Source organism: Ctenopharyngodon idella, chromosome 21 (genome assembly GCF_019924925.1).
Source record: "Ctenopharyngodon idella isolate HZGC_01 chromosome 21, HZGC01, whole genome shotgun sequence".
Lineage (NCBI taxonomy): Eukaryota > Metazoa > Chordata > Actinopteri > Cypriniformes > Xenocyprididae > Ctenopharyngodon > Ctenopharyngodon idella.
The window spans coordinates 27,386,321-27,413,103 of NC_067240.1; the positions used below are offsets into that span (position 1 = coordinate 27,386,321).

Genomic DNA, 26,783 nt, shown 5'->3' on the forward strand with positions numbered 1-26,783 from the left:
ACCCTCGTTTGTGAAGCAGTCCGGGGTAAAATGACGGCATGTCAACAACACTCTACTACAACAACTCTTCCTCTTCTCTAAAGCAGAGCCAACATGGCCACGCCCCCTTTGTTACATGTTCTCGGGGGCGGGGTTTATGTAAATTTTAGGGTTAGTGATGTCACTAACCCGGGAAGAAGCTCGTTGTAGTCCCTACCAGCTGTTTGTTGTACTCCTTAAAAAGCGATTTCTGTAAAAGAAAATATCTCCCTTTGCATTGAACTTTGAGCATCGTAACTTTGCAGATGTTGTTTATGCTCAATCAGCAATATTACTAGATTAAAAGATTAAAAAAGCGAAATCATAATCAACCACCCCTTTAAGCTATTTGCTAATAATGTTTTATATAAAAGTATGCCCACATTCACTATTCATAATAGGGCTGCAACAACTAATCAATAAAATCGATTATTATCGACAATAAAAATAATCGACAACGAATTTGATTATTGATTAGTGGCGTCTGCGCGCTGTGGATGGAAACCATCAGCCAGTCATGTCGCTTTACAGTAGTGACTGAATAACCCATTTCTATGGACAAAATGCATATGAAAAATAGCGGAGGACACAGAGTAAGATGCTGCGGGAAAGGTACATGATCCAAGTTGTCTGAAACATACTTGCTGCGCTTCAAACAAAAACATAAGTGTTTACCCCTCTCCTGCTTTGACAGATGTGTGTGCTGTTTAATGCCTTTAACACGTGTTTTCCTCAGCGCATAACTTACATTTTATGGTTATATCCTTATCTGTAGATATTATAAAGTCCCGCAAGTATTTCCATTTAGCATATTCTAACAACTTAAACTTCACAGAGTTCAATGAACGAGCACCGGTGCGCGCATGTGCATCAAACAGATCAATTCTGACTAAAATGAACATTTTGCTAAAATATTTTTTGTTAGAAATTGAGTGTAGTTTTAAAATTCTACATGTAACACAAGTAGCAGTAACAGTAAAGGCACTATTGTTGGTATAGCCCATTAATGCAATATACTATGTTGAGTATATTACATTAATATACAGATGAGTGAATGTGTTTTCCTCATGCCTCAAAATTTTGTGCTTTTGTTTTTCTTTATTATCATTTTTAATTAATCCTTTTAATTTCTGCTTTTAAATAGTAAGCAATCAGTTGTTTTTATGTTTAGAATGTAATGTTTGTATTTTAACCTTTTTTGCCTATAATGTACAGCATAGCCTACATAGATACATTCACTATATTTGTTTTTATATTTGGCTTTATATTACAAATTATTTGGAGGACAGCATTAGGCACTATGTGGAATAAAATAATGAATTTTTATTTATATAATGAATTTATGTATAATTTAGATTTTTCCAAAAAAGATCTACAGATTAATCGATAATTAAAATAATCATTATTTGCAGCCCTAACGTCAAAAACGCAAAACATTTCTTGCCTCATTTATACGAATCATGTGAACCATAGCATATTCTCAATTCAAAACGGTGAAATTTCATTAAAAAGTTGAGTAGTTTGATTCACTGGATATTCCTGTCAGTCGTTGAACATTTCTGTCGTAAAACAGTTGTCAGATATTAAATGTTTAGTTATGTACATCTTACTACACACTCTTTCACTGCTAAAACTAAAGCGTTGAGTTGGAATTCACACTTGTGAACAGTAAGCCACGCCTACTCAGTAAGACCCTCCTACTTTGATCTGACTGGCCATCTCGATCATTTTGACATCTGTGAGCGTTGTTAGACCACTATGGCAGACACAGAGCAGCCTAAAAATTTAACTTTTTAAACTTTTTGTCATCCTAACAGCAAACAGAGCAGTGTGTAAAGGAGTACAGCAGAGCAGCATTAACAATATCATATATTTGGGGGGACAATTTGGCCATTTCTAATTACTGGGGAGGACTTGTAAGAGTAACAAAAGGTAACAATTGTGGGTTAACTGTTTACAGCGTACTCTCTTGATGCACAGCATAATTTCAGTTTATGTTCACAATGCAGCAGCTAGAACACTTAACTTCTCCCGAGAGTACCAGAGCCAGCCGGATCCAGCTCTGTCCAGTCTGATGTCCACCCACCACCTGCAGCCTGTGTCGAGCCTCCAGTGTTCAATGATCAATGTCTGCTGGATGAACTGCTGCCACTTCCAGCCAGACAGCTGGAGAGACGCCTACACCTCGGCCTTATGATGGACTTCATCATGAAGAACACACTGACCAATGCTGGTATTGTCTCTGAAAAATTATACTATGGACTAACTTTAAAAAAAAAAATAACTAATTGTTTACAGCCAAATTTATTATTTTCTTCTCAAATTATTTTTCAGTTATATTTATGGTTTGGTTCAAAGCTTAAATATTGATTTAATATTAATCAAAAATATTTGTTTTCCCAAAAACAAAAGCATTCATACCATGTAGCATTTCTGTAGGTGCTAGCAACGCCAAGGTCATGGGTTCGATTTAACATTTTGTATTTTTTGGATTTTATGTTATTAAATTATATTTATGGGATCCATTTATTACCTGTTAATCACTTTTTGATCATAGACCTGAAAATGAAATTTCCAACTTAAACGGTTGTAAATCTTAAATGTTTGGTCTCTTTTTACAGAAGGCACTTGGCAGATTATTGCTGAAATGAAAGTTTAAAAAATTAAATTAAAAAAAAAGTTATAGAAGTTTAAGTTTATTATGTAAAATGAATAAAAATGCTATTTTACATTTTCCAAAACACATTTCACTCTAAAACTGTGAGAAAACCCAGGCCATAAATCTAAACAAGTTGTGTTCCAAATTTGAGGTTGATATCTCAAAAAAATGAGCTTTCAGTAAGATTCTTTTTGGGTGCAGTACCAAACGTTTCCACTAGATGAAATTCGTTTTTCCATTCATTTCCAATGAGGTCATTTTTGACCGCGAACAGTACAAGTGTGATTTTTTTTTTTTTTCAGAACCATTTAACCTTTTCGAATCATGTCCATGATTTTTTGTGTTCACAAGGCAAGTGTCAAAAACTTTACCAAGTTTCGTACCATTCCAATGAAGTAAAAAATGATAAAAAAAAATGTTTTTGGTTATTCATTTTGGAAAGGGGACAGCATTTGTAGGGGCGTTCCAAACAAAAGTGAACACCTGAATCCCTTCACGAAGGGCTCTTCCACAAGTCCGTCAGCGAAGGGTACATGCCATGGTAATTTTATCATTCATGTGACCCAGGTTAAAGCTAGATGGCGGGAGAGATCGAGTTAATGTATAAACGGAATAATTCAAGTTGTTTTGATTTGTTTGTGATATATTACACACATTTATGTCATACATTTTATATGAATTTTAAATTTCATAGGTAAGAAATTAATTTAATTGTACAACCCGAATTCCAGAAATGTTGGGACGTGTTTTAAATTTGAATAAAATGAAAACTAAAAGACTTTCAAAATCACACGAGCCAATGTTTTATTCACAATAGAACATAGATAACATAAATGTTTAAACCGAGAAATTTTACAATTTTATGCACAAAATGAGCTCATTTCAAATTTGATGCCTGCTACAGGTCTCAAAATAGTTGGGACGGGGGCATGTTTACCATGGTGTAGCATCTCCTCTTCTTTTCAAAACAGTTTGAAGACATCTGGGCATCGAGGTTCTGGAGTTTCTGGAGTTTTGTGTTGGAATTTGGAACCATTCTTGCCTGATATAGGTTTCCAGCTGCTGAAGAGTTTGTGGTCGTCTTAGATGTATTTTTTGCTATAGGTGAAAGATCTGGACACCCGGACTCTTCTACGACTAAGCCATGCTGTTGTAATAGCTGCAGTATGTGGTTTTGCATTGTCCTGCTGATATACACAAGGCCTTCCCTGAAATAGACATCGTCTGGAGGGGAGCATATGTTGCTCTAAAACTTTTATATACCTTTCAGCATTCATAGTGCCTTCCAAAACATGCAAGCTGCCCATACCGTATGCACTTATGCACCCCCATACCATCAGAGATGCTGGCTTTTGAACTAAACGCTGATAACACGCAGGAAGGTCTCCCTCCTCTTTAGCCCATAGGACACGGCATCCGTGATTTCCAACAAGAATGTCAAATTTGGACTCGTCTGACCATAGAACAGTTTTCCACTTTGAAACAGTCCATTTTAAATGAGCCTTGGCCCACAGGACACGACGGCGCTTCTGGACCATGTTCACATATGGCTTCCTTTTTGCATGATAGAGCTTTAGTTGGCATCTGCAGATGGCACGGCGGATTGTGTTTACCGACAGTGGTTTCTAGAAGTATTCCTGAGCCCATTTAGTAATGTCATTGACACAGTCATGCCGATGAGTGATGCAGTGTCGTCTGAGGGCCCAAAGACCACGGGCATCCAATAAAGGTCTTCGGCCTTGTCCCTTACGCACAGAGATTTCTCCAGTTTCTCTGAATCTTTTCATTATGTTATGCACTGTAGATGATGAGATTTGCAAAGCCTTAGCAATTTGACATTGAGGAACTATTATTTTTTAAAGTGTTCCACAATCTTTTTATGCACTCTTTCACAGCTCTGCCCATCTTTACTTCTGAGACTCTGCCTCTCTAAGACATCCCTTTTATAGTTAATCATGTTACAGGCCTGACATCAATTAACTTAATTAGTTGCTAGATGTTCTCCCAGCTGAATCTTTTAAAAATTTCTTGCTTTTTCAGCCATTTGTTGCCCCGTGCCAACTTTTTTGAGACTTGTAGCAGGCATCAAATTTGAAATTAGCTCATTTAGTGGATAAAAGGGTAAAATTTCTCAGTTTAAACATTTATGTTATCTATGTTCTATTGTGAAAAAAAATATTGCTCATGTGATTTGAAAGTCTTTTAGTTTTCATTTTATTCAAATTTAAAAAACGTCCCAACATTTCCGGAATTCGGGTTGTAACATTCCAGGTGAAGATAATGAGGAAATTACGTTGTCTTTCCTTTCTCCGTGTGAGATGTTGCACTTCCGATTGGAATTTGCCCATAGATGGACTGTATGGAGAATAAACTGTTATTGACCACATTAAAAACAAATGACACTGCATGATCAGCCTCAGGACCTCAAAGACATAAGAACTAACCTTGCATTTCAATCAAATTGCTTACATTAACATTGACCATGCTGTAAGATTATACATCCATGTTCATATTGCTTGTGAATATGAATTCACAATTCATGTTGAATTCCTTTCTTGGATCTCTTTAAATGACTATATAAATCAAACTGAATGAGCTATCTCTGATTACAGCAACCATTACCATACATCAACCTGTCTGACCCTCCATACTAAAACACCCCGGTCCAAGCTCTAAATCATGCAACACTACACTGAACACCACCATGAAGTTTTACGATCAAATGGACTTGTTATGCAACCGAGTTGTGTAATACGGAGTGATTATATATTTCACACCTCTTCAAACATGCACTCACACCACCTCTGTTGTTGAAATGTGGAAAATGCAGAACAATGGCCGTTTCACAGCGTTCCTGAAAATGGGTGGAACAAACTTCAAATCTCAGTTGTGCATGAGAAACGCACTCTCTTTCTGAGTTGTTTTCATACCTTTACTGCAATGCTGCACATCTGTTTTATCCTAACATTTGGTGCACTGGTCCCGTTTGTTTGGTTCTGACAGGTTTTGGTGGTACAGTCTTAATGTTACATAAGATTATTCTTAATATCAATTATGAACGCGCCATATCTGATTATTAGAGTAATTACTAATCCATAGGCATATAATCGAACATGCAATCTTCTGGATTCATAATATAGGCTACAATGGATTTTAGTGTCAATTTCACTGTGTGACTTCTTTAGCTGAGGATTTGTGCTGGCATTGTGGATTCTGGTATGTAGCTGTTTTTGACAAGCAGCACAGTGCATTTTCCAGTGTCTCTGAGGATTTGGTGTTTATATAATATGTCTCTCTCTCTCCCTCTCTCTCTCTCTCTCTCTCTCTCCTCACGCAGCATTCAGCGAACTTGAACTCGGAGAGGAAGCAAGCAGCCCACTTCCTATCGTCATGGTAACAGCATGTGAATGCGTTGAGCCAGAGAGAGACGGCGATCGAGTGGGAACGGCATCAGAAGGCACGGCTCGGTCTCCAGAGCGAATGAAAGGTAAGACGAAGGGGAGAATATGGGATGTTTTTTGAGACGGCTGGGGTTTGGTCATCCTCAGATCTCTGGGAAATGTCCTAATGCTACTGCATTTAAAGGTTGGTCGATTGGTCTTTGTGTACGACGTTTGTCCTCTGCGGCAATACTGTGCATTTTGACAAAGTGACCTCTGACTTTGGCCGTGCAATGATAGTTACATTTTCTAAATTGGTTAATTTTTGTGTTTTTTCATAGCGTTTTATTTTTCATATTTATTCCAATGTGGCAAATGGTGTCATGCACATCCATATGGTTACAAACATACATTTTTCTGGTTGTAAGCAGCAACGTCACAATGCACATGCAAGAGCATGTGAGTAGCAAGATATGTGCTTCTTCAATGTTTTGTTGATCTGAAAGATCCTTTTGGTAATGACACTCATGACAACTTTCATGTTGACCATGCTTATTATCAATACAGAGCGACAGGTTGGTCTGAGATCCCAGCGATAGAAAGGCAGGTGTAAACATTTGGTATCATTTTCCAAGCGAGCATTTAGTCGGCCTGATTAATTGAGACACTCTACAGGTCTCATTTTGTTGCAAAACCACCGTAAGCGCTGGGTGGAATCGAAATAGGCTGCGTTTTTAGATTCAGTCCATCATGTTTTTCCTCTTATGACATTTGAATGTCCTCTTACACACTGTTTCAGAGATTTTAATAATATTTTACTATAATTATATACTAATTATGTTTTTAAATACTGGCCTGAGTATTATATAATGGATGCATTCAGTATTTACATGATGGTGTATGGTGGGTTTGGCTGTCCGAGACACTTCGAGGACTTTTTTCTACATTAATAAATTATTTTTTGATAAATCATGAGTCATTCCAGTGAAAGGTATGAGCGGAGTGCAGATACTCTGTGCGTTCACTCTGTTTTTGTTATTTTTCCAGCAATGATGCGTAAAATGACATCACTTAAAGGGATAGTTCACCTTAAAATGAAAATTAAGTCACCATTTACTCACCCTGGTGTTGTTCTAATGCCGTATGCCATTCTTTCTTTTATGGACCACAAAAGGAGATTTTTTTTTTTTTAAATGTTGCACTCGCACTCATCCATATAATGGCGGTGAATAGCGACCAGCATCAAGCTTTTAAAAAAAGACACAAAGGTATCACAGAATAATCCCATTGTGACAAGTGTTCTGGGGGCAGTGTTGGGGAAAGATACTTTTAAAGGTAATGCATTACAATATTACATTACTCCCTAAAAAAGTAACCAATTGCGTTACTTAGTTACTTTTTATGGAAAGTAATGCGTTACATTACTTTTGCATTACTTTTTGTTTGTTTGTTTTTATAATGTAATGTAAAGGCCCTTTCACACCAAAAGTGAAACAAATAAGCCTCAGGATGAAGGAAATGCAAATTCACGTCAGTACAGTAGAGGGCGCAGCTCAAACTTTCAGCTGTGCTGCCATTCTGGAATACAGAAGAATAGGATGCAGAGTAAATGAGTAAATGTATGCTCACATTTAGTCTAGAACTAGTCTGGAATAATGATAATGCTTACACCGCACACAATGCCTCTGCACTTACTCACGATTTCTCTCAACATGGCGATAGGAGAGCTGTCGGTCAATAAATGGTAAATCGAAGTAACTTTTTTGATTGTTACTTATTTGAAAAAGTAACTCAGATATTTTTTTGTAAATTTAAAAGTAATGCGTTACTTTACTAGTTACTTGAAAAAGTAATCTGATTACGAAATTCTAGTTACTTGTAATGCGTTACCCAACAACACAGTCTGGGGGTATACGATATGAAATTTAATGTATTATTTAAATAAAATCCTTACCTTGGCCGTTGGTCAAGACATGACATTCTGACTGTCACCAGACAAACGGAGTTCCAGTCTGGAGATATTTGACTTGCGCAGATATTTTTTTGGATGGGATTTCTAGGCATTGATTTCATGTTGTATTCTTGTTAATATTGATTTCTCACAACTTGTGCGTTTTTGTGGGTAAGTCGGAGTGAACTACGGCACTAATAAGAGTCTCACTAATGCGCAGTCGTGCACAGAAGACCACTGGCCAATGTCAGGATTTTAGTTAAATAGTATATTAAATTTCAGCTTGTTTTTCACTAAACCCTTTCATATACCCTCAGAACACTTGGAATACACAACACATGTCGCATAGGATCATTCTGGTATACTTTTGCGTCTTTTTTTTAAAAGCTTGATGCTGGTCGCTATTCACTGCCATGATATGGACTGCAAGCGGGACATTTTTTTTTGTGGTCCATGAAAGAAGAGCTTACGGGTGAATAAACGATGACTTAAGTTTCATTTCAAGGTGAACTATCCCTTTAATTAATACTATATATTAATAATAAAGATGTTTATTTTGTCAAAGGCCCTTGGATGAAACAAGATTGGGGTAGATTAAGGGTGAAGCTATAAGTAAAAGAACTCTGAAAATCACTTTGATAGCTGTAAAGGCCTGTTTTATTGCCAAGGCATAGATTATCTTTTTATTAACACCTTTCAGAGTGCCAGACTGTTTCTGATCACTTTTGTCATGATGAATCAGATGAGGGCCTTTTATCCCTCACCCGAGCAGTAATCGTCCTTACTGGGAATGCTACATATTTAAAATGTTCAATAAAGTGACGTGGTTAAATCCTACAGTATGTATTTTACAGAGAACTTACTACCTTTGGTGTACAGTAACACATCAAAGCAATCATCCTTCTCATTTTGAATAGCGTTCTGTTGTCCTTCGCTGCTCGTGATTGCTTCTGAGAGCAATAACCTCATGTGTAAATACAGTTGAGATTTCTCTCGAGTCTGCTTTCGGTCTCTGTATGGATGAACAGGTAACTGTTGCCATGGCAAACACCCACTCATGTGCCAAACAAAGACCGAGATGGGCAGATTTTCCCTTCCACACTTTTTAGTCCACTCTGTTTAAAGCATTTGGACAGTGATGTCACCCAGTGATATTTTTAGTGGGAAAGAGACTCAGTATTTGCCTTTATTTCATAACATCACAGCCCTGCAATGAATTCTTCTCTCTGTTCCCCCAGGTTGTGTGTTTTCAAGAACAGCTTGAAGGAGCCAATGGAATATCTCTGCAACGAATTCATGAGAAAGTGCTAAACTAAAATTGAAGATGGAAAACACAACCTTGGTTTGTTCTGGCCAGGGCTGGTGCGGCCCAAACGTTTCCACCTTTTCATCTGAGTGGGATGATAATGTGAACTCCTTTCTGATGGCACCTGACGTGATCAAACCCCCTCCACAGTTCCAGGATCCAGAGGAGCCGAGCCAGGCTTCACCCACTGACTCTGCTGCCGTGACAAGACGAGATAAAGATGGCTTGAGCTCCCTGAAGAAAGAGCGTAGGAGTAGACCGACCAGTAACATAGAGCTCCACAGACGCTCCTTGTCACTTTCCACCACTGTCAATTCCAACCCAGGTGTGGCCCGACGCCGGTGCGAAAGCTACGCGCTTTCATATCCCAGCAGCAGCTCGGAGGACAGCGGCAGCGACAGCACATCTGCAAGGAGGGGGGATCGACTTCCAGATGCAGTGCCGCGGTCTAGATCCCGGAGCATCGTCCTCAAGAAGGCCAAAAGGAAACCAGCTCCACCTGTACGAACAGTATCACTGCAAAGGCTCAAGTATTCGGAACACAAAATACAGGGACTTCACCTCAGAAAAGATGCCCAAAGCGTCATGATACTGCCAGATCTTATCCCAACCTCAAAGCAAGACGTTGGTAAGTGCACGAAATCATCTCCCACCACTGAAGCACCTGGCAAGGTGGCACCGAAGACGTCTGTCTCTAGTCACAGAGCACTAAATGAGCTTCGATCCAGCGAACCATGCAAGCCGGGCCTAGGCACCTCTGCGGCAACTCCAATATATGAAGGTACATCTGGTAATTCTGAAATTAACACATCTCCGTCCTCTTCCCACTCTTCCGCCTCCCAGCCCTCCATCTCTTCACCTTCCAAACGCATTGGGCCAAACTCTCCGTCGAGTGGCTACGCAAGCCAATGTGAAACACCAACTCAGTCAGTCCTGTCCTCAATTGCCATGGGACCTTCTCAAATGGGCTGCAGAATGCGGCATAAGCATTCTGGCGTTATTCCTCCATGCCAAAGGGCAAGAAACCGCAATGCGAGGCTATCTCTTCAGCTTCCTGAGATTCAACGTCCCACTCCTGATCTAGAACCTTCCGCAGTTCAGCCAAAAGTGAATCGGCGCTACTCGGATAGCACTGAAGCCACCAGACCCAAGCAAAGGATGAGTAACAGCCTGTTGATAATGCCAGTGGTTACTCAGGAGGACCTCAACAATGTGCGTTTACGTTCAGTCAGCAGCTCTGATCTGGAGAATGCACAAGAAACTACAACTGACATAATCGAGGAGGAGGCTGAAAGGGGTGGAATCAATTTAAGCCCTACAAACAACCAAAAAGCCAAACCACCAGTGGCTCCGAAGCCACAGAGAAACAAATGGCCACCCAATGCTGTGGTACAGCCACGTTGTGGAGCGGCTTCTGATCCAGAACCGCCAGCAGTCACAGTCAGTGACAGATCAGAAGACATTTACGCAATGATCAACAAAGCAAAACCTACAGTGACTGTACCATCAGAAAGTAACACCAGTGTTGAACAAGCACATCATCAGAGGCAGCAGCTTTTTTTGGAAAAACATGCTCCACAGACGAAGAGAGAACCCCGTCAGCCACAACCCCCATGCTCTTTTGAGCCGCAGAATCCAAATGTGGTCCCCTTCAACGCAACCACCTGTTGTAACCAACCTTATAAGAAGAGAAGAGCCCCACCACCGCCTCTGACAAAGACTCCAGCTGTGGACAATTCGCTTTATCATGACTCAGCTGCTCTGAAGAGCCCAGATGAAGCCCAGTCTCCATCTAAACACTGCAAGTCTCCAAAGTCTCCGACCTCTGCTAGTCAATATCATGTTACCTTATATGGCGTCATTCCAACTTACCCTATGGTCACTGAGCAACAGCACTCAAGTGCAGGAGGTAAGAGAACTGTAATGGGCAAGAATAGGGCTGTCACGATTCCTTGATTAAATTCCAGTACTCGATTTTTTTTAAATCCTTGATAGCAATTTACCAGTGTCGAGTAACCAGCAAAATACTGGAAGTGATGCAGTTTGGGTTGCTTGTAACGTTCATCTGGGAATGTAAATGCAATTTGCACCATTTCATCAGATTTGTAAGTTAAGTAATTTATACACCTACACCAACTCAGGAGAATACATCAATATGTTTCTATAGAGGGTATGCACGTGACGTCACCGTCGGCCGAAGTGACTGCTGTTATGCCCACTGAGTGGCAGCATTAGCATGAATGCTGCGAAAAACACACAAAACACATTCAAAACGGGAAAGAGCTTTGCGATTGACTGTAAATAGATTTGACAAGAAATCTGAGGTATATATTTATAGACTGCCAAAAACTAAAGAAAAAAGAAGCAAATGGATCACTGCAATTCACAGAAACTGGACTTGCAGTTATCATTTTGTCAATATGTTGAATTGTGAGGTAAAATAATACCCTATATGTTGTATTGACAACTCATCAATTAAATATTTACCATCTTATATTTTGCATAATTGGGTGTTTTTAAATCAACTATACAATTTTAGGACTGGATGATATATATAAAATTGATATAAGTGATAACCAGGATTTAGACCCACTTATATATAAAGCAATCAAAGGCAAATTTGCTTTATGTATTTCCCCGCCGTCGAAATCAGGTGCATATAAATGTCTGGAAACACGATTCCTCGCTGCATGTCAATATTCATGGATCACTGGATCTTTGGTAAGTTGTAACAGAAACATTATCGAGTCCAACCTTTAGTTTAATCGTTTGTTTTACTCACGTTTTCGCAGTTTCCCCAATTAAATCCAGTTATTCAGCAGGCTCTTTTGCCACTCAGACCGGCTGAGGGGGCGTGTTCCGGCGGGAAATGCAAACCCTCTATATATGCGAACCTTTCATCGCGATTTCAAAATAAAAGTTTAAACCCTCGCTCTGAGTTTGCATGTCCACATATTCTTGTTCAAGAAATTAGTGGCATTAGTATTTCTATCATAAAGAAGTTGCCAAATATTAAAGAGTAATTAAATATCGTTTGGCCAATATTAAACAAGGATTTAGTAAGTGTCACAACACCAGGCCGTTGGCGCCCTCTGCAGGCATTAATGTACATAAGTTGATAGCTTATATTAAGTATATTATATATATTATGTGTATTATTACCACAAAAAATATCGAGTTAATCGTCAGAATAATTGACTGATTACTCAATTACCAAAATAATTGTTCGTGACAGTCCTAGGCAAGAATAGACTGAATTTTATCTTTCAGTTTGTGAAACTGCTATATACCATATTCAATATTCACTGTCTCATCATATTTAATTCTTCATGTCAACAGATCATTCAACATACGATGTAGAGCAAAGGGACCGAATGCCTGACCTTGGACCTCTACAATTAGTAGGAGAGGAAGACGATGTATTTCTGTACAAGTCCAAATCTCAAACCACGGAGGATCTATTCACCATAATTCACAGGTTAATTAGTGCTGCTACAAAATACTCTAGTTCCCAGTACAGCTCCAGTCTTGTTTTTACATTGTTCTCATCATTTTTCCATTTTGCAGGTCTAAAAGAAAGCTCCTGGGTCGTAAAGACTCCTTTGAAAATAAGCAAGGTGACCCTGGCACTCAGACACTCGGCAGCGGAGCTTCCAAGATCAGTTCTCAAAATGACAACTTCATGGCTTTTCTGAGAAGGACGAGAAGTGCCAAGGCTGGTTGCGGTGAACGAATCTCCGCTGCAGAGCTCCTCAGAAGCTCCAAGCCCACAGTTACCATTGCAGCAAACATCACCCACTGCAAAAATAGCTATGTACAGTCACACGGTCCATAAAGTATAACTATTTTCCCAATCATGTTTTACATCTAAACTAGTTTATCACCACAATGCCATGTCAAAGTTTTTGAAACAATATCAAAGTATCATAAATAAAACTGGCTTGTAAATATTTGCTTTTGCTTTGAAGAGGATCTAAAGCAGAACATTAAGAAGTTGTTCAAACCATATATCTTCCTGAAACGCGTATTGTTTTTTTTTTCATTGTAATGAATGATATGAACAGAATAATCCACATTTGTAAATTCAAATATATCTTTATGTGTTAATGTAGATATAAATGTTTTAAGAGTTGAGATGCTATCTTGAGAAAATATTACAGTTCTTGTCATAAAGTTACTGAATATTAAAACATAAATGATTTGTTGTGTTTGGGCTTCCTGCCTTCCATAACGAAGCAGACTATATTAATGACTGTTTTAAAATGTTCTGCTGTAGATTTGCACATGTTCGGTATATTAAATTGCTTTTCAGAAGTACTAACTCATGTCTGTTTTCTGTTTCTTTGAACATTCTGTATTCACATTTTGGATGCATTTGAATTTTTTCATGTTTATAGAGATAGAATAAAGAAATTGTTGTATATCTTATTTATACATACAATTTAAGCTTTTATCATGCAACTTTTTTTAAATCAAAATACCATTAGATATGTGGGATGTAAGAGCTGTCATAATAAGGAATTAATATAATCTTCAGGTTGCATAGACATAAATCTGCAATGCCATCCTCACACACCTGCTACAGTCTGACTTTGAAGGGATTATTACACGTGTCGACCTGTTGAGAGATGACGTCTTCTTTTAGCACAATTCTTTTCCTTCATTTACAAAAAACAAGAACCTGCTCTCGTAGTAGAGTTTTTTTTATTATCATAAATAAAATACTGCAGGAAAATAAGTCTTTTTCTGCATTATGGGGAGGCAATGCAGTTTATACATTTCTCAACATTCACATTCGACATGGTGAGTTTACCAAAATAACGATAATATATAGCATTCATGCATGGCATTATGAAGTTAAAAGCAATCAATTTAATTTTAACTCATAATGATGTTGTGTTGATATTATATCACAAAACTCATGCTGAACAAAAGATGGTGTTTGCATGAAGATGTCGCAAAATGCTGTGCTTAACCTCAATATAAATAAAAACAGACAGAGATGTGATATACAGTTGAATGTGAATTTAATGGACCTGAGCTAATATGAACTAACAATGCCATGGACATCCCTGTCTCCCATAATGTTTCTCAATTTATCCAGAATCGCGCAGCTCTAGACTAGAATGTATTTAAAACTGCGTTTTTAAAAATGTTTATCAGATGTTTGTACACAAAAGATGTTTTCCAGATGAAGCGTTTTTTAAAAGACATCTTGAAGGAGGTGTTTGTGTGCTATCTAGAGACGATAATTCCGCAAATAACTGCAATTGCAGGTTTCAAACAGAGATGGCGACAAAGAGGCAAAACTTACAGACTGCAGCTTTAACATACAGTATCTTCTTTCATGTTCGTACAGGTATGGAATGACTTAGTTAAACTAAAAAAAAAAAAAAAAAACTCCTCAAAACATTGTTTTTGCAAGGGCATGATGTACCTACATCACAGGGATATGTCATGTCCGACTCAAACCGTCTTAGATGGATGGACGCTTTGTGCTGAAGTGCACAGATTACTGGTTACAACCAGGTTTTGGATGGCCAGAAATTCCCATACATGGATTCCCCAGCAGAGGGCAGAAATTCTATGCCAGTATCAGAGAAACACATACACAGACTGTATTATCCCACTACTTCTCTTCATGTGTTTTTGACTAACCTGATCTAGCGTTTGCACTCTAATCTTCCGCATGCTGCACCTTTCAATATAAAGAGAGTCAAATCATTGGCCATTTTAATATCAGCGTCAGGTAAGAAACATGTCTACATTTTTCTGCTCAGCTATGGTCCAGCTAATAGGGAACGCTCCCATACCTTTGACTAACATTCTTTAAAAGTTATGTAAATGTTAGGACAAAATGTTCTTATAACGCTATTAATAGTTAATATACGTTCTCGTAATGCTGAGAGAAAATGTTCTTAAAACAATGTTCCTTATTTGTACTTGAATGTTCTCATAACGTTAAGAGAAACGTTCTTAGAATAATATTCTCAGAACATCCTTATAATGTTATTATTTGCCAAATGTTTTCATAATGTTATCATAATACGATCCAGTAACGTTAATAGAACGTCAAAACGTCCAGTTTTTTAATGTAGCCTATTAAGAATATTTTTTCTTGGTTTATGTGAACGTTAGAGGAACAATTTCTATCATTTTGAAAATGTTATGAAAACATTATTTCTGAAAGTGTTCTGAATGTTCAAAAACATATAGTTTTTTATTTTATTTTTATTTATTTTTTTAAATGTTTTAAGAACGTTTTGTCCTACCATTTACATAACTTTTAAAGAACGTTAGTCAAAGTTATCCCTGCTAGGACTGAACCTAATGCATTACACTAATCAATCAGGACTTTGAACTTCTCAGAGACTCTTTACACAGTTTAGTGTACTACAACAGTAAAATGTCAATCTTAAAGTAAAGTCTTATCTGTTATTTTTTGTAATTCATATATTTAATGTACTTAAAAACTTTTATGCTCTGGGAAAATGTAAACACTTTTCCATGTTTCCTCCAGGTACTCCAGTTTCCACCACAGGTAAAAGACACGCAGCACAGGTAAATTGTCTGTGTGTGAGCCATGTGTCCGTTCAGGGTGTTTCCCCCGCCTGTGGCCCAAGATGGTGGGATAGACTCCAGCACCAATGCAATCCTAGAGAGGATGAGTGGTGTGGAAAATGGATGGAAGAGTAGAAGTAATGTTCCCAGAGGAATGTTTGGAGGATTTTTGCATAACCAAGAAGAAATATTTTCATGTTTTTAACATTTAAAAAACATTCAGAAATAACATTTTCATAACTTAATGGGAATGTTAGCAAAACATTTTTTTTTTATAATCAGCCAATTCTATACATTTAATGAAGTTTATTTAAATAAGGTTTTTAAAATAATATTTTACATTATGCACGCAACCACATCAAATGACCTTCTGTAACACCCACATCTGAAAAACACTCTCCCCCTCTGTAATAAACACAGAGATGTTAGTCCTATCTGAATCATAAAAGTCACAGATATCAGGGTGACTCAGTTGTCATGTAGAAGACTACTTCCATCCAAATAGAGCTTTAAAGAGAGTACTAAAAGATGGCTTTCTTTGGTAAATGATTGGCTTGTGCAACATGACATTGTTATTGTTTGCACTGGAACACCGTGTCTACACTGGACACAACCGTTGTCTGGTGTAGACACAGTGGAAGAGTTCAAAATACTAAAAAGTTCACCCAAAAATGAAAATTCTGTCATTAATTACTCAGCCTCATGTCGTTCCACACCCGTAAGACCTTCGTTCATCTTCAGAACACAATTTAAGATATTTTTGATGAAATCTGAGAGATTTCTGTCCCTCCATAGACAGCTACGCAACTGACACTTTGACACTGCAAAAACTTCATAAAGAGATCCTAAAACTAATACGTATGAATTTTAGTTTAGTCCAAATTTTCTGAAGAGACTCGATCACTTTATATGATGAACAGATTTAATTTAGGCTTTTATTCACATATAAACATTGATCAGCGAATATGTCCCTGACCTTCTATCCAAACAATTCAAATTAAATTAAATATCCAGACTGTAATTGTGCCCCAAATGACTCACTACACATTATACACAACATTGGAGTCTGATAGCTTTATAATGGTAGCGAACAGTACCCGAGATATTGAAGCTCCAAAAAGTGCATCCATCCATCATAAAAGTAATCCACGTAAGGCTGTTAGCCAGTGATTAAAGATTATAAAGTTATAAATATGGATATTTTTCTTACAAAAACGCATTGCATCTCTTCAGAAGGCCTTTATTAACCCCCTGCTGTTAATAAAAAATTACTTTTATGATGGATGGATGTGCTTTTCTGGGCTTCAAAATTTCAGGGTACCATTCACTCCCATTGTAAAGCTTGGAAGAGCCTGGATATTTATTAATATAACTCCGATCGTGTTCGTCTGAAAGAAGATAGTCATACAACTAAGATGGCTTGAGTGTGAGTAAATTATGAGATAATTTTCATTTTGGGGTGATCTTGCTCTTTAAGTCCACAAGACCATAGAGTGTCCCATTTGTCATTTTAGGTTTCAGAAGGGTGCTCACCAGCGCCCCCTTTGCAGCCATTATGCGCCCTCGATGCACACTTTTGCTGAGACCGCACTGAAGTGAGCTCCACAACAGACTCCTACCTGACAATCAAAGTGCCATTACATCACAAAAGTGTGGATTCGGAGGAAGATCGAGAGGGCTTAGGGTTCTATTTGGGACAGGGCCAGTGTTGAACTTCCTTCTCCTGTATCCTATTCTTCTGCAATCCAGAATGGCAGCACAGCTGAAAGGTTTGTTTGAGCTGCACCCTCTACAGTCGTGAATTTGCTTTTTTTTTTTCTTGAGGTTTATTCATTTCACTTTTGGTGTGAAAGGGCCTTTACATTCACCAAAAATATAACTTTTTTTGTTATTAAAAAACAAACAAGTAAGCTCAGCCCAGGTGAGAAAAAGTAAGTAACATAACACATTACTTTCCATAAAAAGTAACAAAGTAACGCAATTAGATACTTTTTTTTAGGGAGTAATGCCAGGTGCCGATCGTTTTTAGGTGGGCTTTAGCCCCTTTATTGTCTGTCGTCTCAGTCCTCCTAAAACTATAATCACCATGAGGTGCTTCCTCAAGAAAGTTTATCATTTTCACATGTTTTTTAAGTCTTGTCAGTTTAAAAATTCAAGTGATTTTAAGCCATTCAAGCATAAGACTCTATGACAGAGAACTGCAGTACTGGTGCACTGTGATAGATCATTTCTGTGCACGCACTCAGAAAGTCGCCTCTAAGACAGCACTCGAGTACAGAGTCAAGTTATCTTTTGCATCTTCTTGAGCAAATGCACATTATGTCAAAATGCCTGTTTTGACGAGTATCCACGTAAACAGTCTTAAGTGAACAAATAACTTCTGTAGCTTTAATAGTGTCTGTGAATATTTACTTCATGTAGTAATACAGTTATCACAAGTATAGGCCTACTGTAAAGTGTTTAATTTGTATCTTTGTTCTCTTGTATTTATTTGTGCAATTGCTTTAAATTGCTTATTTTATTATTGACTGTTTACTTGTCTTTAATGTTTGAACTTTATATTAGCTAGGCTAGTATTAGTTTAGTATTTGCTCTGATCATAAAGTGGAATCGAGAATTTTCTCTGGTATCTAAAATGTTGGTATTGTAAGGTCAAAAACAATGAAAGCAATAACTTTATTTATTTATTTAGGCAAGGCCAGTGAATGTTTTGGCAGGGCAAATAAATATCTAATCATAAAAAAAATTCTTAATCAATATTTTTGTTTTTTAGCTAGTTAATAGTGATACTTGTTAATAATAATAATATGACGACAATTTTATGTTAGTAAAACAGTAGCCTACATGTGTGTACCGATTTGAAGTGTACTATAGAAAGACTGGTATCATTAGTACCAATTTAAGTACTGGTATGGTACTTCTGACTTACTATATAGTAATATAGTGGTGCCTCTTGCTGTGTTGCAGGTCAGAGGTGCCTAAAGACTTCAAGAGGCTCCTGAAGAAAGTAGAGAGGACGTGTCCCAGCTGCCCTATTGGAATACAATGAAGGAAATGTGTAGTCATGAGAACCAGAAGATCTCAAATTATAACTAAAAGATCATTGGCGATCCTGAGTATATCTTCGTAACTCTCAGACTGTGTCTTCTTACCTGAAGATGTGTCAACAGTTACTTGGCAAAAGATCCCAAAAGACTAAAGTTTGACAGCAGACTCTGAAAGGATAGAGACACACTCTTGAAAATGAAGGTTCTTTATTGGCATTGATGATTCCATGAGGAACCTTAAACATACATGGAACTTTTCCATTGGACAAAAGGTTCTTTACAGTGGAAAACAGTTCCTCAGACTATTAAAATAATTTTAATATTACGAAAAAAGGTTCTTTTGAGAACTGGTCACTGAACGGTTCTTTTCTGTGTTATAATGCTGGATAAGGACAAATTATTATTCTGCAAGGCACCAGTCTATTTCGAGGGTCAAATGATGAGAAATTACATAGCAGAAATGGAAAATACATTTCCAACTGCAAGATAAAAAACATTTTGAGACACTTTCCCCCCTAAAAGACATTTTAGTAAGAGGATCTCTGGATATATTTGGCTCTCATGTCTATAAATAGCCTTTTGGAGTATATGTAAGACTGAGATTAGTCTGATGTTGGTTATTCCCATCATCTGAGTTATCAGTTCACTGACCACATTATCACTGTCTCTACAACTGAATGATGAGAAACTGAAAAAACCTTTTAAAAATTAGTAGTATTGTCATGGGAAGAATAAAACAAGATAATTTGTTCAAGAACATGGATGAAACTACACAACAAAATGCTTCAGATTCGGATTTATTAGTTTATTACTTGAAACACAAGTGTATAAATGTGTAAGGAAATACCACTGAAGTAGACTCTTTATGGTATTTAAAAGCCTGATATTTTCACTAATATTCAAATGTTATATCCTTCTAAAACATGCAACCTCAGTGACTTGATATATCCTTTCAGCCCACACGTATTTAAACTGGTTCCTGAATTGTGCTTCTGATAAGGTTAATGTTTGAAGGATCTAAGGATTTCATTTTTTATTATGAAAATTATGCTGTGTTGTCTACACAAGTAAGTCAGGGATAAGAGAATGTCTCCATCTCAAGGTTTATTGTGAAGCAGCAGTTCTCTATTGCATTATAACACTTGTTGAATTTGTGCGGATGCAATCAAGATTATTCACTAAATCCTGCTCATTTTTAACCATCACTTCATCTCCTGCACTCCAGTCTTCCCACATTGTGGCGAAGAGAGATGCTCAGTACAGTTGGATGAATGAGGCTGGGTCCAACACATTCATAATGAGTATTTAAGGCAGTAAATTAAGATACGACATGCAAAATTATTATTGTTTTATTAGGACGAAAGAAAAATGTGCAATTGAAACATCTATTGACAAAATGCATGGAGGGTTATTGATAACCATCTACTGTCACATAAGGTCAGTATAAAACAGCAGACAGGAGGTCGACTAAAAGAATGTGATGTGATGACTTTGCTATTATTCTAAAATTACTCGAATAGTGTCATAATAATACAGATTATAATAATAAAGAATGAGCAGGAGTGTCCAAACTTTTGACTGACAGATCAGCGCGAGACACTATGCCCCTGTCAGTCATTAAAACCTTTCAATATTTAAATTTTCAATATTAAAAAGATGTAACACCATATTCTTGTGTGAAATAAACCATCTCGCTCTCGCCTTTGGGCTCCTCATCCTTATTTTCATTACAAAGATATTTATTCCAGCACCAGAGTCTGCACACAGAGGCAGAGCTCTCCTCCAATCGACAAGACGCGGTTGCTGGAGCGACGGCTCTGATTGGTTTGGAGTGCTGTCAGTCACGGGGTTTTTTCGCGAGCGGACCAATCAGGAGCGTCTGCTGACCCCGTTCACCCCGCGCAGTACGCTGACGTGCGCGTCACGTGATGTTTTCGCTGGGCTGTAGTGATGTGTAGCCACCATGAGTGAAGCGGGCAAATAAAGATTTATAATGGCAGCGAGCGATGATGGAGGCTCTGCGAAGATGCAATGTTTCGTCGTGCTTGTCGTGCTGAACAATCACCAGGGCGATACATCGGAAAGCAGCACGGATTACTCGAACGTGTAATTGTATCTGAGCTACGAACCCGCAGCCAACAAAATGGGCCGTGCATCGGCGTAAAGCAGAGGTAAAGTGACCTTTCATCGCATTGTCCCATGGAAGATCGGCCGCATTTACCGAATCACGGCGTCATGTTGACACTGGATGCACAACCGCGTCGCGCTGTCACGAAAACGACCGCGACCAACGGCGACATCTCTTGTGCTGCCGGGGAGCCACCATCCTCCTCCTCCTCCTCCTCCACCACCTCAATCAATAACAGCGGCTCCCGTTTGCCCATGCACTTAACAGCCTCCTCTCATTCTCAGCCACAGAGGAGGTACCATCCGCCTTACCACTTTAAAGTGCATCATCTGTTCCCAGATGAGAGCCCTCAGGATGCTGTATTGAGGAAAAACTTGCCACCCCTCCAGTATAAGGTGCACGACTCTGCCTTCTGCCGCGTACTCAGCGCCGACACCACTGCTGCTGCCCTGGCCGCCGCCGCCGCCTGCTCTGGTGGCGTGGACAGGGACATATGGAAATGTGGCTATCTCCGAAAACAGAAACATGGCCACAAGAGGTTCTTTGTCCTGAGGGGCCCCAGCAACCTCGGGCCCAGTCGGTTGGAGTACTATGACAGCGAGAAAAAATTTCGAAATGCCCTCAAAGCTGCTGCCTCCGGTGTTGCGTGCCCTGCCAAAAGGGTGATTTATCTGTCCCAGTGTTTTACGGTCAACAAGAGGGCTGATGCCAAGAACAAATACCTCATTGCCCTTTATACTAAAGATGAGTACTTTGCAGTGGTGGCGGAGAGCGAACAGGAGCAAGAGGAGTGGTACTTATCCCTCACTGAACTTATGACGGAGGGAAAAAAGGGGCAGCTAGACAACGACGAACTTGATGACGGTTACGGGACGATTTCGCCGGGCACTATTTTCAAAGAGGTGTGGCAGGTGAACGTCAAACCTAAAGGCTTGGGTCAGACCAGGAATTTAATGGGCGTGTACCGTCTGTGCCTTTCCGCCAAGACTATTCACCTGGTGAAGCTGAACTCGGAGACGCCTGCCGTCAACCTGCCGCTAATGAACATTCGCCGCTGCGGCCACTCTGAGAGCTTCTTCTTTATCGAGGTGGGCCGCTCTTCTTCCATTGGCCCTGGTGAAATATGGGTGCAAGTCGAGGACTCTGTGGTAGCGCAGAACATGCATGAGACCATTCTGGACACTATGAAGGCTCTGAAGGCCTTTCCGGACTTTAGGCCGCGGAGCAAAAGCCAGTCCTCCAGCTCAAATCCCATGCCGTTTATAACTACTCGTCGGCATCTCGGTAACCTTCCCCCAAGCCAAACTGGTCTGCAGCGCCCCTCCAGAACAGATTCAGTGACGGGCACGCCACCGACGGGGAAAAACCGAGGGCGAGGCCAGCGCTACCGGACGTCCAGTGAGGGCGAAGGCACTCAAGACCGGCCCCTGAGCTCCGGCACGGGCAGCCTGGTGCACCTAAATACCCCCATTCTCAGCGTGGGCCGAGAAGAAAGTGGCAGCTGCTGCAACCACGCCTCACCCAGTTCAAGTCACCACACCCGCTCTGCTTCACTTCCTGTGTCTCACTTCCTGTCTGCCACCAGCCCCATCAGTGTGTCCAGCAGCAGTGGGCATGGCTCGGCCTCTGACACGCACACTCGCCCCTCTAGCTCCTCCATTTGTGGCTCCCCTAGTGACGGAGGCTTCAACTCCTCTGACGAATTCTGCCCTAGCCCGTGCGACTTCAGGTACTTTCACGCAAGTTGTACCACACCCGAATCCCACGGCAGCACCCCACCGATTAGGGAAGACTATCGGCTGACTGAATACATGACCATGGATTGGCATAGAGATGGAGCGAGGACTTTTGAGGAGGAAAGCAGTTACATGGAGAGGACTTTCCTCAAGCTAGCACATTCATCAAAGCCAAAACTGGGTGGCAGCTTGAGTATCACGCAGCAGAAAGCTACGCAAACCTCATCTTCTTTAGATGAATCGAGCCCGGTGGAGTCAAAACGACACCAGGTTTGCTCGTGCCTGCTGAAGTCAGCCTATAAGTCTTACTCTGAATTACATCACCCAAACAAGCCTCCCTTGCTCAGCTCTGAGTGTCAAAAGAAACTGCCAAAAGACGATGGCTACATGCCCATGATTTACAGCATTGCTCCCTCTCCCAATGCAGATTACACCCCTATGCATCCCAGAGCAACCCTGGACATTCACCCCTGTTCCTCGCAGCAAGCGGACCGATACGGCTACATGATGATGCTCCCGGGCGACAGCCCGTCCAGCAGAGAGCAGGCGGAGTATGACGACTACATGGACATGTCCCAACTTACCGTGGCCGAAGGCTTTTCCCAGTCCTCACCTAAAGGCCCAAAAGCCTCATACTTCTCTCTCCCACGCTCCTACAAAGCCCCGTCACGAGAGAAGCACGAAAAGATGGACTACGTTCCCATGTCCCCACCCGAGCCCCCAAGCCCACCTAGTCCCGGAGAATACATTCACATGGACTTCGGGTCCCGTCCCTCTCACCCCTCCGTAGACTCGCCCTCCACTCCGCCACCATCTCAGCCCTGCTATCAGCTGTGTTGCTCCTCACCAGATCATGACTACTTGGGCCTGAACATGGACAGCCTTCTGAAGGACCGGCCTCCTCGTCACTCGCTCGTAGCCCCATGGAACCCCCCCAATTACGCCCGTCCCCTAGGGTGCTCTTACGGACAGGCGTCGGCTAATTTGGATCCCGAGAAGACGCATAACGGATGTGGCGACAGTCCCTTGAGAATGATGCAACACCTTTGCATCTCAGAACAGCTGCCGTTCGTTCATACGGAGCCCAAGGTCATCAGGGCGGACCCACAGGGAAGGAGACGACACAGTTCAGAGACTTTTATCCCCTCGCCTGCTTCTTTTGCTAGTGGTTGCGGAATCAGGCCCTCAGCCAATCAGAATCTCCCCGAAGCTAGCAGATGGCAAAACTCCACCTCCTTCGATAGCATGTGGTCACACTCGGACGCCTCTCCCGACTCGGCAGCCCCAGCGACGAGCGCTGCTACCAGAGGGGCGACTCAGAACACCTCATCCAGCTACCTCAACTACATCGCTCTGGACCTGAGAGAAGTGCCCCGTGACACTCCCCCTCCACACACGGCTCATAGCAACCTCCAAGAGAGCGATGCTTACGCTGGTATAGACTTCTCCGTTTCGGGAGGACGTGCCACTGCCTCAAAAGGTTGGTTGCATCTCTGTCTCCCATTATGCTACAAGTGACAGCAAGTAAAGGCTGCATGCTGCGTCAACATTCATTTGTCTGTCCAGTGTGAATGCAAACCATTAAGACAAGAGTTCCAAATGTGATGTAAAGTAACGTAAACAGTCTTATTTGTTAAGAAGCAGTTGTGAATTGCACCTCTTTTCACAGTTTTTTAAATCAAATAAGTCTTTCCTACAGTCCTGAGGAGAGACGATGGAGCAGAACTGTTGTTATAGTGAAAAATATTGCTGTTGCTTTCAAAGACATTCTTTTTCTTATTTATTTTTGGAACTGAACATGATTTGAAATTTGGTTTTGCACTTTGAATAGCACTGGGTAAAGAGCACTTCATGACTGTACAAAATACAAACACAGAGTTGTGATGTGCAAGTATGATATTAAAGGAATCCACTTGCATGCTGCATAAAATACTCGCTTTCAGTTTTGACAGTCAAGTAAAACTTTCACCAAGATTACTTAAAATGTTTTGATTCTTTGATTTGAATTCCTGGTCTATCAAAGATGCATCCTTGCAGCTGATGTCCTACAAAACTTGCACACCTACATAATTTCAACAAGAACTTTGCGGATGACATTGCACTCACATTGTCATACAAGTAAGCTGAAGTTGACAATTTGTCTTGCTAATTTGCTTACAATATTTATAAAAGCTTTGAGACTTGCATTCACACTATAATACATCTTCAGTTGTTATTGAACAACAACAAAAAAAGAAGTCAACTATTGTATGCACTATAAGCAAAGGCTAAAGGGATAGTTCACCCCAAAATGAACATTTTGTCATCATTTACTCACCCTCAAGTTGTTCCAAACCTGTATGAGTTTCTTTCTTCTGCCGAACACACACACACAAAAGAAGATATTTTGAAGAATATGGGTAACCAAACAGTTGACGGTAACTGTGGACTTCTATAGTTTTTTTTTCTTTTAATATTATGGAAGTCAATGGGGCCCATCAACTGTTTGGTTACCCATATTCTTCAAAATATCTTCTTTTGTGTTCAACAGAAGAAAGAAACTCATACAGGTTTGGAATAACTTGAGGGTGAGTAAATGATGACAGGATTTTCATTTTTTGGATGAACTACTCCTTTAAATGTTATTTTATTACTCTAAGGCTCATCTTTAAGAGATGATACATAAATACATACTATACATAAAAAAAGCCCAGGGTTTTGCTTCTAAGCATTTAGTAAAACATCTGATCCAGTAGTTTTTTGTGAAGAAAAATATTTTGTGGTCCACTCATATTGTTACTATTTTATAAAGAAGGAACTTTCTGTGGGGGGAAAAATCAAACAGTTGTCAACATCATTATCCTGATTTCCAACTTAAGGTTATATTTTTCAAAAATGGAGTCAGTAGTGTCTTATGTACTGTAACAAAAATCTGTTCTTTTGGATCTTAAAGGGTTAGTTCACCCAAAAATGAAATTTCTGTCATTAATTACTCACCCTCATGTCGTTCCAAACCCATAAGACCTTCGTTCGTCTTCAGAACACAAATTAAGATATTTTTGATGAAATCCAAGTTTTTTTTTATCCCATAGAAAGCAACATAATTTCCGTCATTCAAGGTCCAGAAAGGTAGTAAAGGCATCATTTAAAAAACCAACGTGACTACCTTATTGTTCTGAAGTGACAAGAATACTTTTTTGTGTGCAAAAGCAAAACAAAAATAACAACTTTATTCAACAATTTCTTCTCTACCCTGTCAGACTCGTACACAGTGAACGCAGTGCAGCGTTTCCATGTTTACGTCTGAACGCAGACTCATTATTGGCCGGCTCCTGCGTTAGCATCACATGAATGCGTTGTGCTGCTCATGTGAACAGTCTCGGCCAATACTGAGCCGGCTTTCGGACGTAAACACAGAAGATCTGAACTGCATCAACTGCATACAAGACTGACAGGGAAGAGAAATTGTTGAATAAAGTTATTTTTGTTTTGTTTTTGCGCACAAAAAGTATTCTCATCGCTTCATAACATTAAGATTAAACCACTGCAGTCACATGGACTATTTTAACGATGTTTTTACTACTCTTCTGGACCTTGAATTACGTTGGGTGAGTAATTAATGACATAAATTTCATTTTTGGGTGAACTAACCCTTTAATGATTCATACTAGACTTTGATTTTAATATTACTGTAGTAAACTTAAAAAAGCTACTGATTTACATGGTGCCCCAGTATATAAATGAGCTCTAATTCATAAAGATAAAAAAGTTGCTTGATATCCTAAGTGACTTCTATTCTATGAAAGCTATTCATTTCATACATTCCCTGGAAATCAAACCCATGACCTCTACTGTTTGAGCTACAGGAGTGCTTACAGAATGCTAAAACATTAAGCATTTCATAATGTGCCATCTATCTCCTCACCCTTGCAGATTGAGTGAGTCATATGCTGGTGCCCGAAGGAGAATCAGGACACGGAGAATCCAGCGACCTCTGGAACGCCGAAGAGGAAGCCGC

At 39.7% G+C, this 26,783-nt stretch overlaps 2 protein-coding genes across 4 annotated transcripts; both read left to right on the forward strand.

Moving 5' to 3' along the window:
• Positions 1 to 2,043: 2,043 nt before the first annotated feature.
• Positions 2,044 to 13,635, forward strand: si:ch73-362m14.2 (NHS-like protein 2). 3 transcript variants are annotated; one of them, XM_051876762.1, is made up of 5 exons: positions 2,044 to 2,251; positions 6,015 to 6,262; positions 9,247 to 11,223; positions 12,654 to 12,792; positions 12,882 to 13,635. In XM_051876762.1, the coding sequence occupies exons 3-5, from the start codon at positions 9,333 to 9,335 to the stop codon at positions 13,147 to 13,149; spliced, it is 2,298 nt and encodes a 765-aa protein (XP_051732722.1). In that variant the 5' UTR covers positions 2,044 to 2,251; positions 6,015 to 6,262; positions 9,247 to 9,332; the 3' UTR covers positions 13,150 to 13,635. The 3 variants fall into 3 exon arrangements, with proteins under 3 accessions (XP_051732722.1, XP_051732720.1, XP_051732721.1); XM_051876760.1 differs by having other exon boundaries at positions 2,046 to 2,251; positions 6,015 to 6,164; XM_051876761.1 differs by lacking the exon at positions 2,044 to 2,251 and adding an exon at positions 5,875 to 5,893 and having other exon boundaries at positions 6,015 to 6,164.
• Positions 13,636 to 14,966: 1,331 nt separating this feature from the next.
• irs4a (insulin receptor substrate 4a) lies at positions 14,967 to 22,918 on the forward strand. The gene is given in 5 exon segments (XM_051876763.1): positions 14,967 to 15,063; positions 15,835 to 15,875; positions 17,390 to 17,644; positions 18,843 to 22,486; positions 22,489 to 22,918. Coding segments are annotated over 2 exon segments (1,557 nt in total). The 5' UTR covers positions 14,967 to 15,063; positions 15,835 to 15,875; positions 17,390 to 17,644; positions 18,843 to 21,121; the 3' UTR covers positions 22,681 to 22,918.
• Positions 22,919 to 26,783: the final 3,865 nt, after the last annotated feature.

Coding starts and splice junctions, on each gene's coding strand:
- si:ch73-362m14.2 (XM_051876762.1), top strand. CDS start 9,333: ATGGAAAACACAACCTTGGTTTGTTCTGGCCAGGGCTGGTGCGGCCCA. Junction 11,224..12,653: donor ACAGCACTCAAGTGCAGGAG/GTAAGAGAACTG, acceptor TCATGTCAACAG/ATCATTCAACATACGATGTA. Junction 12,793..12,881: donor CTATTCACCATAATTCACAG/GTTAATTAGTGC, acceptor TCCATTTTGCAG/GTCTAAAAGAAAGCTCCTGG.